This window comes from Rattus rattus, chromosome 10 (genome assembly GCF_011064425.1).
Source record: "Rattus rattus isolate New Zealand chromosome 10, Rrattus_CSIRO_v1, whole genome shotgun sequence".
Lineage (NCBI taxonomy): Eukaryota > Metazoa > Chordata > Mammalia > Rodentia > Muridae > Rattus > Rattus rattus.
The window spans coordinates 11,228,257-11,242,419 of record NC_046163.1 but is presented as its reverse complement, the minus strand read 5'-3'; the positions used below and the strand labels follow the sequence as shown (position 1 = coordinate 11,242,419).

Sequence of the window (14,163 nt, the reverse complement as noted above, 5' to 3'; positions counted from 1 at the left end):
AGCTCAGGGACTCCTTCCCACCACCCCCAGCCCCAGGCATTCAGACCCCACAAGCCCCGCTAACACATGAGGAGCTCACTCACCTTCACGTATTTTGTGTTCAGATCTTGGAAGTCCCCTAGCTTCCGATTCTCCAGCAGTCGGATTTCATATGACTGACCTGAAGGAGGAAGGCAATACATTTTTCATTTCTTCCCATAATTTTATTCTGAGACAGGATCTCATGTAGCCTGAGCTGGCTGCAGACAAGCTATGCAGCTAAGGTAGACCTTGAACTCCTGACCCTCCTGTTCATGCCTCCTAGCCACATCCAGTAGGTACATTCATGGGTTCTGGGGTTCAGAACTCAGGTCTAAATGCTTGCACAGTAAGCATTTCACACAGAGTAAAAATGTTTTTAAAGATTAATTTTAAAAATGAACTTCTCATGACCAGCGGGATGGCGCAGCACTTAGGAGCACTGGCTGCTCTTCCAGAGGACCTCGGTTCAATTCCTAGCTCTTACATGGTGGCTCATAACCATCTGTATCTACAGTTCCAGGGAATCTGGCCTCTGAAGGTACTGGATAATGTGTGATACTTACATGCAACCAGAACTCCCATACATATAATTGTTTAAAAATTAAAGGTCAAAATTTCATCCAGGCATGCTGGCCCTCAGGAGGCAAAGGCAGGTAGATAGGTCACTGTGAGTTGCAAGCCAACCAGGGCTATACAGTGAGACCTTACCTCAGAATAAATAAACACCCGTTTCTCAGGGCTTTAATTTCACCTAACAGCTGCTCTGAGACGCTTAGTGTGGACAGACTTTTCCAGTCTGATGTCAGAGACCAAGAGGAGCGGTGGCTCTAAAGCCGCGTGTATGCAAATGTGAGCCTAAGCCACAGGACTACTGGACGGTGTCAAGAGCAGCTGACAGAACCACAGAGAATGGAGATGAGCCTAGGATAGCAGCACAGGGGAAACTGATGGTTCAAGGCAAGCATAGCTCGTACGGTTAGTTAGATTCTATCTCAAAAAAACAAAAAACAAAACAAAAAAAAAAAACACACACATACACACACAAAACAAAGGGCTGGCGAGATGGTACAAGGAGGAAACAGAGTCCCACAAATTGTCATCTAACCTCTCCCCCAACACACACACACACACACACACACACACACACACACACACACAGAGTAAAACATGTTAAACAAAAGAAACAACTAGTTAGAGAGACCTCTACCCCTTTCTGCACTGAGCCTAATGGGAATCCAGTCATGGAAACTGGGAATGTGGCCTTAAATTAATTAAATAGACAGTCTCAGACAATTAAAGTAAGGATTCTAAGGGAAGGTGATAATCTGAGAAAACCCCTGGGTCCAATGACATGCACAGAGAGACACGCAGAGATAGATGGCAGACAGCAGAAAAGAGGATGTTAGAGATAAAGATGTGGCCACAAGCCAAGGACTGCCTGGAGACACCAGAAGGTTAGTGGCCAACAGTGGCATCTCCCTTGGGTGCCCAAGAAACAGCCTTGAGAGCCGGGAGAACAAGCCCGGGTGAGAATTCCGGAATGGGCAGAGAACTGGAAACTAAACCATTTGGACCATGTTGTTGAGCAGCAATCACATGCACTCTGCAATCCCTGAGGCCTGAGAGTAGGTGGAAGGGCCCCAGCCAGCGTGTGGACCACAGAGACTCCTGACCACAGCAATTGAGCCCGGACTGCATATGGCTCTACAGAGCCATTCATCTTTCTCTATTCACCACTGTGTGCACATCGGTGGGCGTGTCCGTTTATGTGTGCAGAAGCTCTTCTGTATGAGTGTGTACAGGAGTGCAGTATATGCACATAAATTTGGCAGCCAGAGGACAACCAACAGCTGCCCTTCCTCAAAGCACTAGCCAACTGACCTGGGACCGCCAAGTTTACTAGATTGGCTAACCAGAGAGAGAGAGTCCCAGTGATTGAACTGTTTTTACCTCTCTCGCCATGCCCAACCTTTTTTTTTTATGTGAGTGCTGGTAATCAAACTTAACACCAAGCATTGTTAGCAGCTGAGGTATGTTCTTAGCAACTAAGACATCTAAGCTTTGTTTCTGTGCCCCTGAATCAAGAGTCTAGCACTCCCTATGCCTGGACATACATAGTAAGGGCCTTCCACACCCTAACTGATTCTTCTAGTGTCCTTGCCTTTGCTAAAGAATATATAGATGGTGTTGGCAGAGTCCCAAGGCCCAAGTGGCCATTACATGAGTGTGCAGGCACCCAGGGGGCCAATTTGCACTGGCCCCAGGTTCTTCAGGGTGAGCTCCATTCAGGCCAGGCAGTGGCAGCTCCTGCCAGATAGAGAATTGTTTCAAGTCTGCACCGAGAGGCCTGGTTGCAGGCCAGCATCACATGGCAAGCTTCCCATCACAATGGGAATCTAAACCATGGAACCTTCCTGGTCTTCTCTCTCAAACGTACATGCCTAGGATGCTCTCCAAGTGTCCGGGACCGGACTGCTGGACTGGGCAAAGCTAGAGCCCTGCGCATCCAACCACGCTGCCTCTCCCACGTCATCCTGTTCCTCTTGTTCGGCTGTCCTGCTCATGTGTGTCTCAAGGCTACTACACTAGGACCAGACTAACCTCCCCAGCCCTCGCAGAATCCTCAAATTCTGGAATTGAATGAGTTTGTCATCATGCCTTGTTTTTCACCATATTTTTTGAGACAAGAGTTTCTTGTTAAACTTGGAGTTCCCCAATCATCCAACTAGACTGATAGGCCAGCAAACCCCAGGGACCTACCAGTCTTCACCTTCTCTGTACTGGGAATACCAGGGCCAGCCCCCTTTTTTTTCTTTTAGATTTAATTTCAAATTTCAAATCTATGGGTGTATGTGTGCATGCCATCCATAGAGGGTGTTAGATTCACTGAAACTGAAGCTATAGGCAGTTGTGTGCTTCCTGTTGTGAGTGCTGGGTCCTGTGAAAGAGCACCAAGTGCTCATAACCTGCGTCATCTCTCCAGCTCTAGTATGCCCAGTTTTGTGAGTTCTAGGGGTTCAAGTGAGACATTTCCCCAGCCCCAATTTCAGATTCTTTACAATGCTCTTCTATGCTACAACAATGGAGTTTCACATATTCCCACCCTCAAATGTTTGTAATTTTCCAGGTATATCAAACACCAAAGAAGGGGACAGGATGAAGCAGAATTTGAATAATCCTAAAAGACTAGGAGATGGGAAGGCTAGGTCCACTCTTCCTGACAATGGACAGGGCATCTGAAACAGGCTTGCGCATGCAGGTGGCATGGGAGAGAGCTCTGAAGAGTAGATAGGATGTCTGTTAAGGGAAGCAGTGGCCATGACAGAAACTCCGAGCACAGTGCAGCAAGGCAGGAGTGTTTCCTCTGAAACATTAACGGATAGCTTCCCTCGTGAGAACACAGTGGTACCGGAGACTACAGGGATACTGATTTGCCAAGGTCTCAAGTAGCCAACAGCAGAACTAGAAACCAGGAGTCCCACTGGATTCAAGTTGAGACTCACAGGTTTGTTCCCAGGAAAAACTCAAACATCCAGAGGGTGAAAGGGGCCAGGCTGTTGTGTGTGATTCTCTTTCACCTGTTCCTATCTGGAAAGCGTATACTTAAGGTTATCCCAAGTATCTTACAACATGTCTGCCAAATTAAGGTCTTTCCAACACCCTAAGCGATTATGGAGAGGGGAAAAATCATTACTGGAAGCAAAAGGGTTCTTGGGGCTGGTTTGTTTCTGACACCGGGTCCCCACATAACTGAGAATGACCTTGAGAATAAATGATCCTCCTGTTCCACTTCAGAGCTTTGTGATTACAGGTCATAGATGCACCACCACCCTCAGTTTAAGGGGTTGTGGGATACTGAGGTCAAACCCCAGGCTTTGTTCAGGTTAGGTGTCAGCCAACTTGGTAGCCACTCAGCCTCAGCCAATCAAGTCACTTTTTAAACCTGAACCAATATTTTAAAGCATATATCACATCTCACAATAAATCATAACCATACACCATAAAAAACCAGTGAGGAACCATTATCCTTATAGGGTCTCACATCCAGTTTTAGAGCCTACTTCCCCATTCTAGTCTCTAGCAACTCTGACACTTAGAGACTTGGAGGGGTGACAGTGTGCCCAGCAGGGAATCTGGTGTTGGGAGGTCTGAGGATCCCGGTCTGTCAGGAGGAAGTAGATAAGCAACAGGCAGTCAGGTGACACCAGAAAACAGCTTCAAGGAAATTCCCTGGGAAGACCCAGCCCAGCCATTTACTTGCGGATTGTTAAAGGCCAGCCAAAGGATAGCCAGGAAAGAGCTCCAGGTCACTTTGTGATGTAAACTAGCCCTTGGCAGGTGGCTCCCAGCCCAACCCAGGGAGCCAAGGTGACCTGGGAGTGGCAGGAACAGAGGCAGAACTTTCACCACTCACTCAAACGAGAGTGGCCGAGCCCTACAGACCCCTTCTCCAATCCCAGGGCTCTAAGTGCTGTCCCTCCAAGGAGGCTTGGGGACTCCCTGGAAGAATTTAAGTTCAGCCTGACTCTACACCTCACCTCTACCTCCAAGGGATGGCTAGAAACATGCCCACCCAAAGGGACCTGAGCCCAGAATGAGCAAAGAAATTTCTAGGTTCTATTGGTTTTGCCTGCTGGCCCCCTTACCTTACAGTGGCAAAAGGGGTGGTGAAACAGACACAGATACACACACACACACACACACACACACACACACACACACACACACACACACCCTCATTTTTCTCCTTTTCCTTAAAGTAACCTAGTATCAAAGTTCTATGAAGGCTACTCTATGAAGTAACTACAATCAGTAACAAGTCCCAGTGGCGAGGACTCTACCATTAGAATGCAGAAGCAACTCAGGACCACGTAGCCATGAAAAGATACAGTTGAGTTTCAACAAAACATTTTACAGGCCTGGTGGCAGCCAGAGGGTAACCTGCAGGAGAGGGTTCATGGTAATTTATGTTCTGGGATTGAACCCAGGTCCTCAGGCATGATGACAAGCATATAAGAGGATGTTCTGTCTCTAGGTCTAGTTCCCCAGTTGGTTCTTGACTTGTCAATAAAGAAGAGGGGTGGGCAATTGCGGGGCAGAAGGTACAGGTGGGACTTCCAAGTCCCAAGAGGAAAAGGAGATGGCAGGGTTTGGGGGGGATGTCTGACATGCTTTAGAAAGAGAAGAAAACAGCAGTCATGTAAGGAAGGGCAGCTAAGGGCCTGTGACTTCCACTACAGGCAGGGACCAAGGATGTTGGCTGGTGGGACTAGCTGATGTAAGCCACTAAGTTTAGGGTAGAGGGAGAAATGGAGATAATAAATTGATACAGGCATGAATTCCAGACAGGAGGTATCTGCACCCAGCAATTGTGCCTAGAGGCAAGTTCTAAAGGTAACCCAGCATTGTGTGTGTGTCTTTTATCCATGGATTCAAGGGTCTGAGGGAGGGGGCAGCCTGGTAATGCAGGTCCTCCAGGAACAAAGGCCAGTAGGAAAGAGAAGCCAGGTCAGTGCTGTCACTGGACCCTGGAGCTAAGCAGGGAGGAACAAAAAGGAGCTTAGAGGGGCTGGTAGTGGGGTCACAGCTCTGGGGCAAAGGCTTATATCATGTTTTTAAAACCGAATTCAATACAAGTGCCTACCTATATCTGTTCAGCTACCCTGCTGGCCCGAAATAGAAATTTCCATATAATATTTGATATTTTGCCAGTACTCCTGAAGGTTCTTCCTGCATCATGGTAAAGTCACAGGTCCCAGAAAAAGCCACTACCTGTTCCCCAGAACAGCCTTCAAGTTTCTTGTTCATAGATAGTCGATTCCACCATAACCCCCTAAGAGAGCTGGAGCAGGCGAACCAAGGAGAGTGTGAATCTTCCTTATCCCCATGAATGACTAAAAAATGTTGAGTAGAAATAAGAGTCTGACTTTTATCCATAAGTGAACAAACGCAGCAGACTGCTAATATCCCATAGGAGGAACAGTTGTTATCTTACAGAGGACTGGGCACGAATTCTGTTGGACATTTTGACACCTCTCAGTCAACTTGACGGGATCTAGAACTACCTAGAGACAGAGCTCCGGGACACCAGAGAGAACCTTCTAGGTTAGGCTAACTGAGGTGGGAAGACCCATCCTAATGTGGGTGGCACCCGTCCATGGTCTGGGGTCTAGGAGTGAATAGAAAGGAGGAAGTGAACCAGCCGAATGCCAGCAGCATCTGCCTGTCTTCTGGCAGTATGTCCAGACAGCTCTGGGGCCATGCCTTCCCTGGCACGGTGAACTGTACCCACTGACTGTGACCAAAACAAGCCGTTCTTTCCAGACACTGCTTTTATTGAGTATTTTGTCACAGGAACAAGATAAGTAGCTAATGGCCTCGATACTCCACCTCCGGGGTGCTAGTTCACAGGGTGAGCATTGGTGCTTTAGAATATTTGTGCAAGGGGTTGGGAAATGGCTCAGTGGATAAAGTGCTCATTCACATAAAAGCAAGGTGAGCTTGTGAGGTGGAGACCATGGAGCAAGCTGGCTAGCCAACAAAGCCAAACCTTAAACTCAGAGTTCGAAGAGAGATCCCACTTCAATATATAAGGAGCAGCATGGCAGAGGAAGGTGCTGACATCTTAGATCCATATGTATACTAACATACGCACACATAAGAGGCATGCACATGCATGTGTACATACATACAGGCATACACACACAGGCACGCACGCGTGCACATGTGCACACATAAAATAAAAATACTTGCACAAGGCTATAACAAGCAATAGTACTAGTAGTGATAGCTAAGCCCTAGAAACATACAGAAATAATCTACCACTGCGTTCCCAGGGAAATGTAATACAGGTGTGGAGAATAAGGTATATGCTGTCACTTAGGGGCCCAAGCTAGCATCATGTGGGCACAGGGAGGCACACCTAATTGGAGTAACAGTATACAGCCACCGTGCCTGCATCCTTCAGTATCACGGTAGATGGGGGTCAGCCAAAACAGGTACAGGCTGACCAGCTGATGGGAGACCAGTACAAAGCCTCATCCTCCAGGGAGCTTCAATCAGCCAGAAATCTGTTACAAAGGACACTCTCAAGGGCTGGAGGTGTGGCACTATGAAAGAACACTTGCTTAGCCTGCTCAAGACCCTATGTTTGATTCCCAGCATATTAAAAAAAATTGGTGTAGGGGGGGCAGGCAGATTGGGGATGGATGAAGAATTTTGCACTATGCAGCCCTGGCATCCTGGAACTCCCTACGTAGACCACAAAGGCCTCCAGCTCACAAAGATCCACCTGTCTCTGTCTACTGAGTACTGCGGTTAAAAGGTGTGTACCACCATGCCAGGGCCTTATCAGCACTGTTGAAGTATATGACAAGTGCTGCTCTTTTACCTGTGCTAAATTTTCTAGGTTTGGGTATATAAAATAATGTCCTTGGGGACACCAAGATGGCTCAGCTGGTGAAAGAGCCTGCCTGCCACTAGGCCTGAACACCTGAGTTCAATCTTGGGACCCATACAGTAGAAGGCCAGAACCAATGTAGAAAGAAAAAGTCCTTGTTCTTAAGTGAATGGAGATAAGGATTATATTGTATGTCTCTCTACCTTGGACCTCCACACACGCACACACATGTGAATACACTCCCACACCTCCAGACATGCATACACATGCATAACACATACACACACATGCAAAAACACATATATAATCTAACCATTAAAGATGCGGAGACAAATAAATAAATATAGATGCACACAAGGTATCTTCTGACCTCCAACTACTATCACTGCATACATATATCCAGACACATACAAATATCCAAATATTTTGGTGGTACACCAAAAATAATAAAATAAAATTTTTAATTCTTTAAGAAAACAGTAAAAACATACAAAATTGGAGTATATTATGAGTGAATTTGAAGAAACACAAGCCAGGAAGGCTAGCAAGTGGCTCAAGCTGTTCCAGGCCAGTTGATGCTTAGGATAACAGTGGCTACTATTTATTCTTCCAAGGTCAAACTTGTACCCCAAGGCTAATCAGGCAGGTGGGCATTTGAGGCAGGGGAACCAATTAAGAGGCACAAAACGTGAGTGAGGCACAAACACAGCAAACCACATCAGGCAGAGAGGTCGAGGTGCCAGCGGAGCGGGAGGAGCTGAGACTCCATTGTGCAGAGGCTGGAGATGTAGCTCAGCTGGCTGAGCGCTCGCCCAGTGTGTATGAGGCCCTGGGTTTGTACCCAGCACTACACAAACACAGCACAGTGGCGCACACGTGTAATCCCAGAACTCAGAGGTAAGAAGAACAGGAGTTTAAGATCATTTTAGACTATATAGCACTAAGTCAGCCTGGGTTTCATGACTCCCCGTCTTGAAAATCAATCAAGGATGCCACAGTGCAGTGTGACGGTGCCACTTCAAGATGAGAAAAGGAGGTCCAGGGGGAGGCTAACATGCCCCAAATCATGGTATATTACATACAGATCAGCAGCAAAGACAGCTGCCTGCTGCCTAGACCTAAACCACAAAGGAAAAGGGAGATAGGGTCAGGGCAGGTGGGATTAAGTCTAGACCCTCCAAGGTTTGGTCTGCATGACCAAGCAATTTGGGGGTTTTGCTTTTGGTTGTGATAGAACCATGCATGTTAGGTAAGCACTCTGCCACTGAGATACACAAGTTGTAGTTCAACTTGTGTCGTGGGCAAGTTGTGAAGTTGTGTGTGTTGTGAGAGTTAAGTGTGTATGTGCTGCATGTGTGTACAGGTTACTTCGAGGGACTGTGGGAAGGAGAGAGGGAAGGGAAAAAGTAGAGAGAGATACACATATAGAGAGAGGGGGGAGAGAGAAAGAGAGAGAGAGAAAGTTCTGCATATGCATGTGTACAGGTTACTGGGAGGGACTGTGGGAGAGAGGGAGGGAGGGAGGGAAGGAGGGAAGGGAAAGTAGAGTGAAACACACACACACACACACACAGAGAGAGAGAGAGAGAGAGAGAGAGAGAGAGAGAGAGAGAGAGAGAGAGAGAAGAGAGAAAGTGCTGCATACCTATGGGTGTGTACAGGTTCCCAGGCACCACACAGAGGCCACAAAGGACACTGGGTGCTCTGCTGTGTCATTCTTATTGCCTTGAGACAGGGAATAAGGAGCTAGGCTGGCAGCCAGCAAACCACAGCTGTCCTCCTGTGTCTCTACCAGCTACAGTGCTGGGGTTGTTGGTACAGGTGTAGTTATGCCCACTGTTTCTGGGGATTTGAACTCTGGGCCTCACGCTAGCCCAGTATAGCCATCTCCCCAGCTCCCAAAGGCAAGTTTTCAACCTCCCTGTGTCTCTTTCTCAATACCTTCAAAATGCTATCTGGAGTGCCTCTTGTGAACACTCCTCATGACCACATCCTAACAGCAAGGTAAGGACAGCACTTTCCTGACCTGCCCCACCCCTGTGCTGGCCACTCTAAACTACACAAACTCTCTTGCAGTCACCCCAGCCCATACCCCAAGTGACCCAGTACTCAAGGTCACTAAGCCAGCAGCAGGCAGCCTAGCAGAAACCCACCCCTGGGACTTGGACTCCACCAGGTAGCCCAGTGTCTTCCCGAAGCCAGCTCCTGTGTCCACAGTGCTGCCCTGAGCAGCCTATCCCAGCTGACCTCCAGTGGGCAGAGCCCACCAGGTGCTTTTGCTAGAAGGGCAGACAAGCCAGAGTAGTTCTGCCCAGTGGGCAGAACCCAGAGCATGGGCTTCTGCCCGGATCACCGTGTTCCCAAGAACAGGAGGCAATTGCCAGGGCCAGTCAAGATTTACAGGTTGTTTACTTTCCAACAGTTGCTGGTTTGGGTAATGAATGCCACATAGATTATAATGAGAGGCCATCCTCACCTCAGAGAAAGGAGGGCAGTGTGCCAAGAGTACTAGAAGACTGGCAGAGGAGAAAAGCACTGTGCAGCGACCATGCAGCCCAGCATGGACAATCTGTCTCCCCACCTCTATGTGTACAGTACTATGCAAGTACCCATGACTGTGACAGAGTGCATTCAGTCAAGGAGACAGCACACTGCAGGGACGAAATCCTTTCTGTCCAGGGACCCAGCCAAGCCCATTCCCTGAAGGTCATGACCTATGTCTCAGGCCTTAACCTCCTTCCTGCTATGAAGGCCATGAGTAAGGTATCATGCCTGGCACACTGCAGTCAGAACACGCAAGATAGTTATCTGTGGGTACTCCTGAAAAAGAAAACCATGACCTGGACACTTCTCAGAAGGGGCTGCTGCCAGGGCTGGCGCCGGGCAAACACCAGAAGAGCAGGAAACACCTTGTGGCACAAATAGTGAGGAAATGCTCGAGGCACAAGTGACAGGGGAGCCAGGCAGAGGCACTCCCTACAGCAAGGACATGAGCAATGAAATGTGTACCCAAGAGGTCAGTGTTAGCCTATAAGTGCCAGGAGGACATACCAAGACAGGAAGATAGAAAAATAAAATAATGGGGAAACAATTAAGATTCTTCAAATGCGTGTATTTATTATTATGAATTTATGTGGAGTCACAGGTAAACTACGGGGAGTCAGCTCTCTCCTCTAACCATGTGGGTCTCAGGGACTGAATTCAGGTGAAGGCAAGCATTGTTACCTGCTAAGCCATCTCACTAACACAAGAAATCATTTACTTCTTTAAAAAATATTATATCATTAATAATAATAATAATGATGATGATGATGATGTGTGTGGAGGCCAGAGGTCAACGTCAGGGGTCCTCCTCTATCTATCCCTCTCCACATTATTTTTTGAGGTAGAGTCTCTCACTGAACCTGGAACTCACTGATTCAGTGATCCTGTCTAGCCAGGAGTTCAGAAATTCACTTGTCTTCATCTTCCCAACATTGGGATTGAAAGCACACAGTACCATGCCTATTTTTTTTTTCTTCCTATGGGTGTTGGGGACCAAACTTGGGTCCTCAGCTTGCTTGGCAAGGTTTTCACTGCCTGAGCTATTTTATTTCCCCAGCTTGAGAAAACTTATAGATGCACTTCTAATACACGTGTAGGAAGAGGGCAGTAAATAGAAAATGACAAACTATCAGGCAACTACAGAAGGGGTCAAACTAAGTGACTCCCTCAGCTAGAAGAATTTATTGGCTGCCCAGAGACGTGTGTGAACCCACCACACAGAAGCTCACACAGACACACATTGACTGTTTTAACTCGGTCTTCAAGGCTAACATCACTAGCACTGAGAAACTCTGGGGCATCGTGATTAACAGTGGGGTAGCCTGCCAAGGTGCCTTGACTTCAGCAGCATCTGCCAGAAATGCAGAATCTGAATGTCAAATACAAAACTTCTGAGAGGGGCTCAGGAGCCGGCTCAGTGAGTAAAGAACCTTACTGCTGTGCAAGCATAAAGCCTGAGTTCCATGCCTAGCTAGAACCAATGGTTGGTTTTGTCAAAAATAAACAAATAAATAAAGCCACGCTGGCCAGCCAGGCCTGGTAGTTAAGAGCACACCTATAAACCCAGCAGTAATGAGCTAGAGGGAACCAGCCCTCTGTGAGTTTCAGGAGCCAGGGCTATAAGAAGGGACTAACGAGCCATAACAAAACAAGATATGGAGTCCCTGGTGCTTGATGTCTAGCCAAAACACACACACACACACACACACACACACACACACACACACACACACACACGTATACATAGAATGGGCTGGAGAGACGGTTCAGCGGTTAAGAGCACTGACAGCTCTTCCAAAGGTCGTGAGTTCAAATCCCAGCAACCACATGGTGGCTCACAACCATCTGTAATGGGATCTGATGCCCTCTTCTGGTGTGTCAGAAGACAGTGTACTTATATATGTAAAATAAATCTTAAAAACCAAATATACATAGAAGAGGAGCTCAGAGGACGCTGTGGGATCAGTGGTCAATGTGCAGACATGTTCGAAGCACTGGGTGGAATCCCTGACAGAATCACTCCCCACACAAAATACATCAGACAGAGGAAGGAGGTCAGATGGTTGGACACTGGGTACCAAAACAAGTTGGAAAGAAAGAGCAGGTTTCAATGTTCTGCAGCACCACATAACTATGGTTTAGGGCTTCTTATTGGATGCCCATAATCTAGCAATAAGGAGGCTGAGGCAGGATTCCCAAAGGTTTGAGGCCAGCCTAGGCTACATAGGGAGATCCTATCTCAAGAAAATAAAATGACAAAAGAATAAGAGGAGGGAGTTCAAAGGTTCCCAACACAACACACACACATACAACAACAACAACAAAACACCAATTAATATTCAGAGATAGAAAAAAATAAAAACTGGAATTGGGCATGATGGCACATGCCTTAAATCCCAGTACTCAGGAGGCAGAGGTGGGGAGTGGAGCGAGGGATCTCAGAAACCCACACTGTAGAGGAACAGACCCAATGCCCAGTGTCCTCTGACCTCCGCATGAACAAATGCCATGCCGTGTGCACACATGTAAATAGACATAATTATATAAATGTAATCTTAACATATTTTTAAGGAATTTAGCACCTGAGAAACACGGATACCTAAGACTGTCCTCTGGCCTCCACAGGCCACACACATACACACAAACACATGCTTATGCATGTAAGTAGATGAACAGTTGTTTACTATGAACAAGGTCCCAGTACCCCCACGCATACCCCCCTACACACACACACACACACACACACACACACACACACACACACACACACACACACAGAGCCAGAATAACCATCCACCAACTAAAGAACCAACTAAATAGGATACGGGCACACTACCCACACAATAGAAGATGATTCTGCGATTTCAGGGAGTTAAGGTTCTGATATGAGGGTTCTGTGGAGGAAACACTATATTGAGTTCAAGAAGATAATCAAATGGCCAACATTCCCAGGGCCTCATTAAACGGCAAATTGTATTGTTATGTGTCTAGTCCATGTATGCATCTTCCTCTTCTTGTCTCCCGTCCTCCCTTCCTCCCTCCCTTTCTTGGTCAGGGTCTTTCACTGAACCTGGAACTCACTTGCTAGCAACCCCCCAGGGACCCTCCTACTTTCAGTGTTGGAATTAAAGGTGCACCACCACATCCAGCTCCTTCCCCAAAAGGGTCTAAGGGATTGAACTCAGGTCCCCACGCTGTTCTTATAGAGACCTGAATTTGGTTTCACCCATGAGGCAGCTCACAGTCATCGGTAGCTCTAGTTCTAGTGGATTTGATGCCTTTTGACCTCCACCAGCCCAAGGCACACTAGAGGCGCACATACATACATGCAGGGTGTGGTGGTTTGAATGAGAATGGCCCCATAGACTAAGTGCTTAGTCCCCAGTTAGTGGGACTTTTGAAAGGATGGCGGATTGGGAGGTATAGGCTTGCTGTAGGAGGTGTGTCACTGGGGATAGGCTCTGAGGTTTTAAAAGCCCCCTCCCAGCCTAGTTTCTCTCTCTCTCTCCCTCTCCCTTCCTCCCTCTCCCTCCCCCACCCCTGCCTGTGATCAGGTTGTGAAGCTCCTAGTTACCACACTAGCATCATACCTGTGTACTTCTTGCCATGATAATGGATTAACCATTTAAAACTGAAAGCAAGCCTCCAGTTAAATGCTTTCTTTCATAAGAGTGGCCTTGGTCATGGTATTTCTTCAGAGCAATAGAACAATGTCTAAGACATGGGGAATGCACTCATATGCATAAAAAATAAAAATAAACCTTAAAAAAAGACAAATAGAAGCCAGGTATGGTGGCACAGGCCTATAATATAATCTCCAGAAGCTCAAAGTGAGAGTGGCCTGCCTTCCTGTAACCCCAGCACTTGGGAAGATCAAGGCCATTCCTTAGCTATATGAGACCCCAGAGAAAGGGAGGGAGGGACCTGATGAAAGGGAAGGAAAAGGAGAGAGGTACCACTGCATGTTCTAAGCCTCAGTTTACCCACCAAAGAAAAAGGTTGAGGAAAAGGCTAGCTCAAGCTTCTACAATCTGAATACATTTATAATCCCCAGTAATTTGCAGGTTCGAATCAGTTGTCCTGGTGACAGACACCCAGAGGACTCTGCTTTTCTGTAGGGATGCTGGCACATAGACACTAGAGAGCGAGGTCATATAAATGTCTCCTGTGTTGGGATGGGAGTAGGGGTTCTAATTTCT

General features: G+C 47.2%; 1 protein-coding gene across 1 annotated transcript in view; it reads right to left on the bottom strand.

The window, feature by feature from the left end:
* Positions 1-14,163, bottom strand: part of Tfcp2l1 (transcription factor CP2 like 1) — a 52,511-nt gene that overhangs the window by 24,590 nt on the left and 13,758 nt on the right. The window contains exon 3 of the mRNA XM_032915270.1: positions 84-160. Within this exon, the coding sequence (XP_032771161.1) occupies positions 84-160 (77 nt within the window). The remainder of the gene's footprint in view (positions 1-83; positions 161-14,163) is intronic.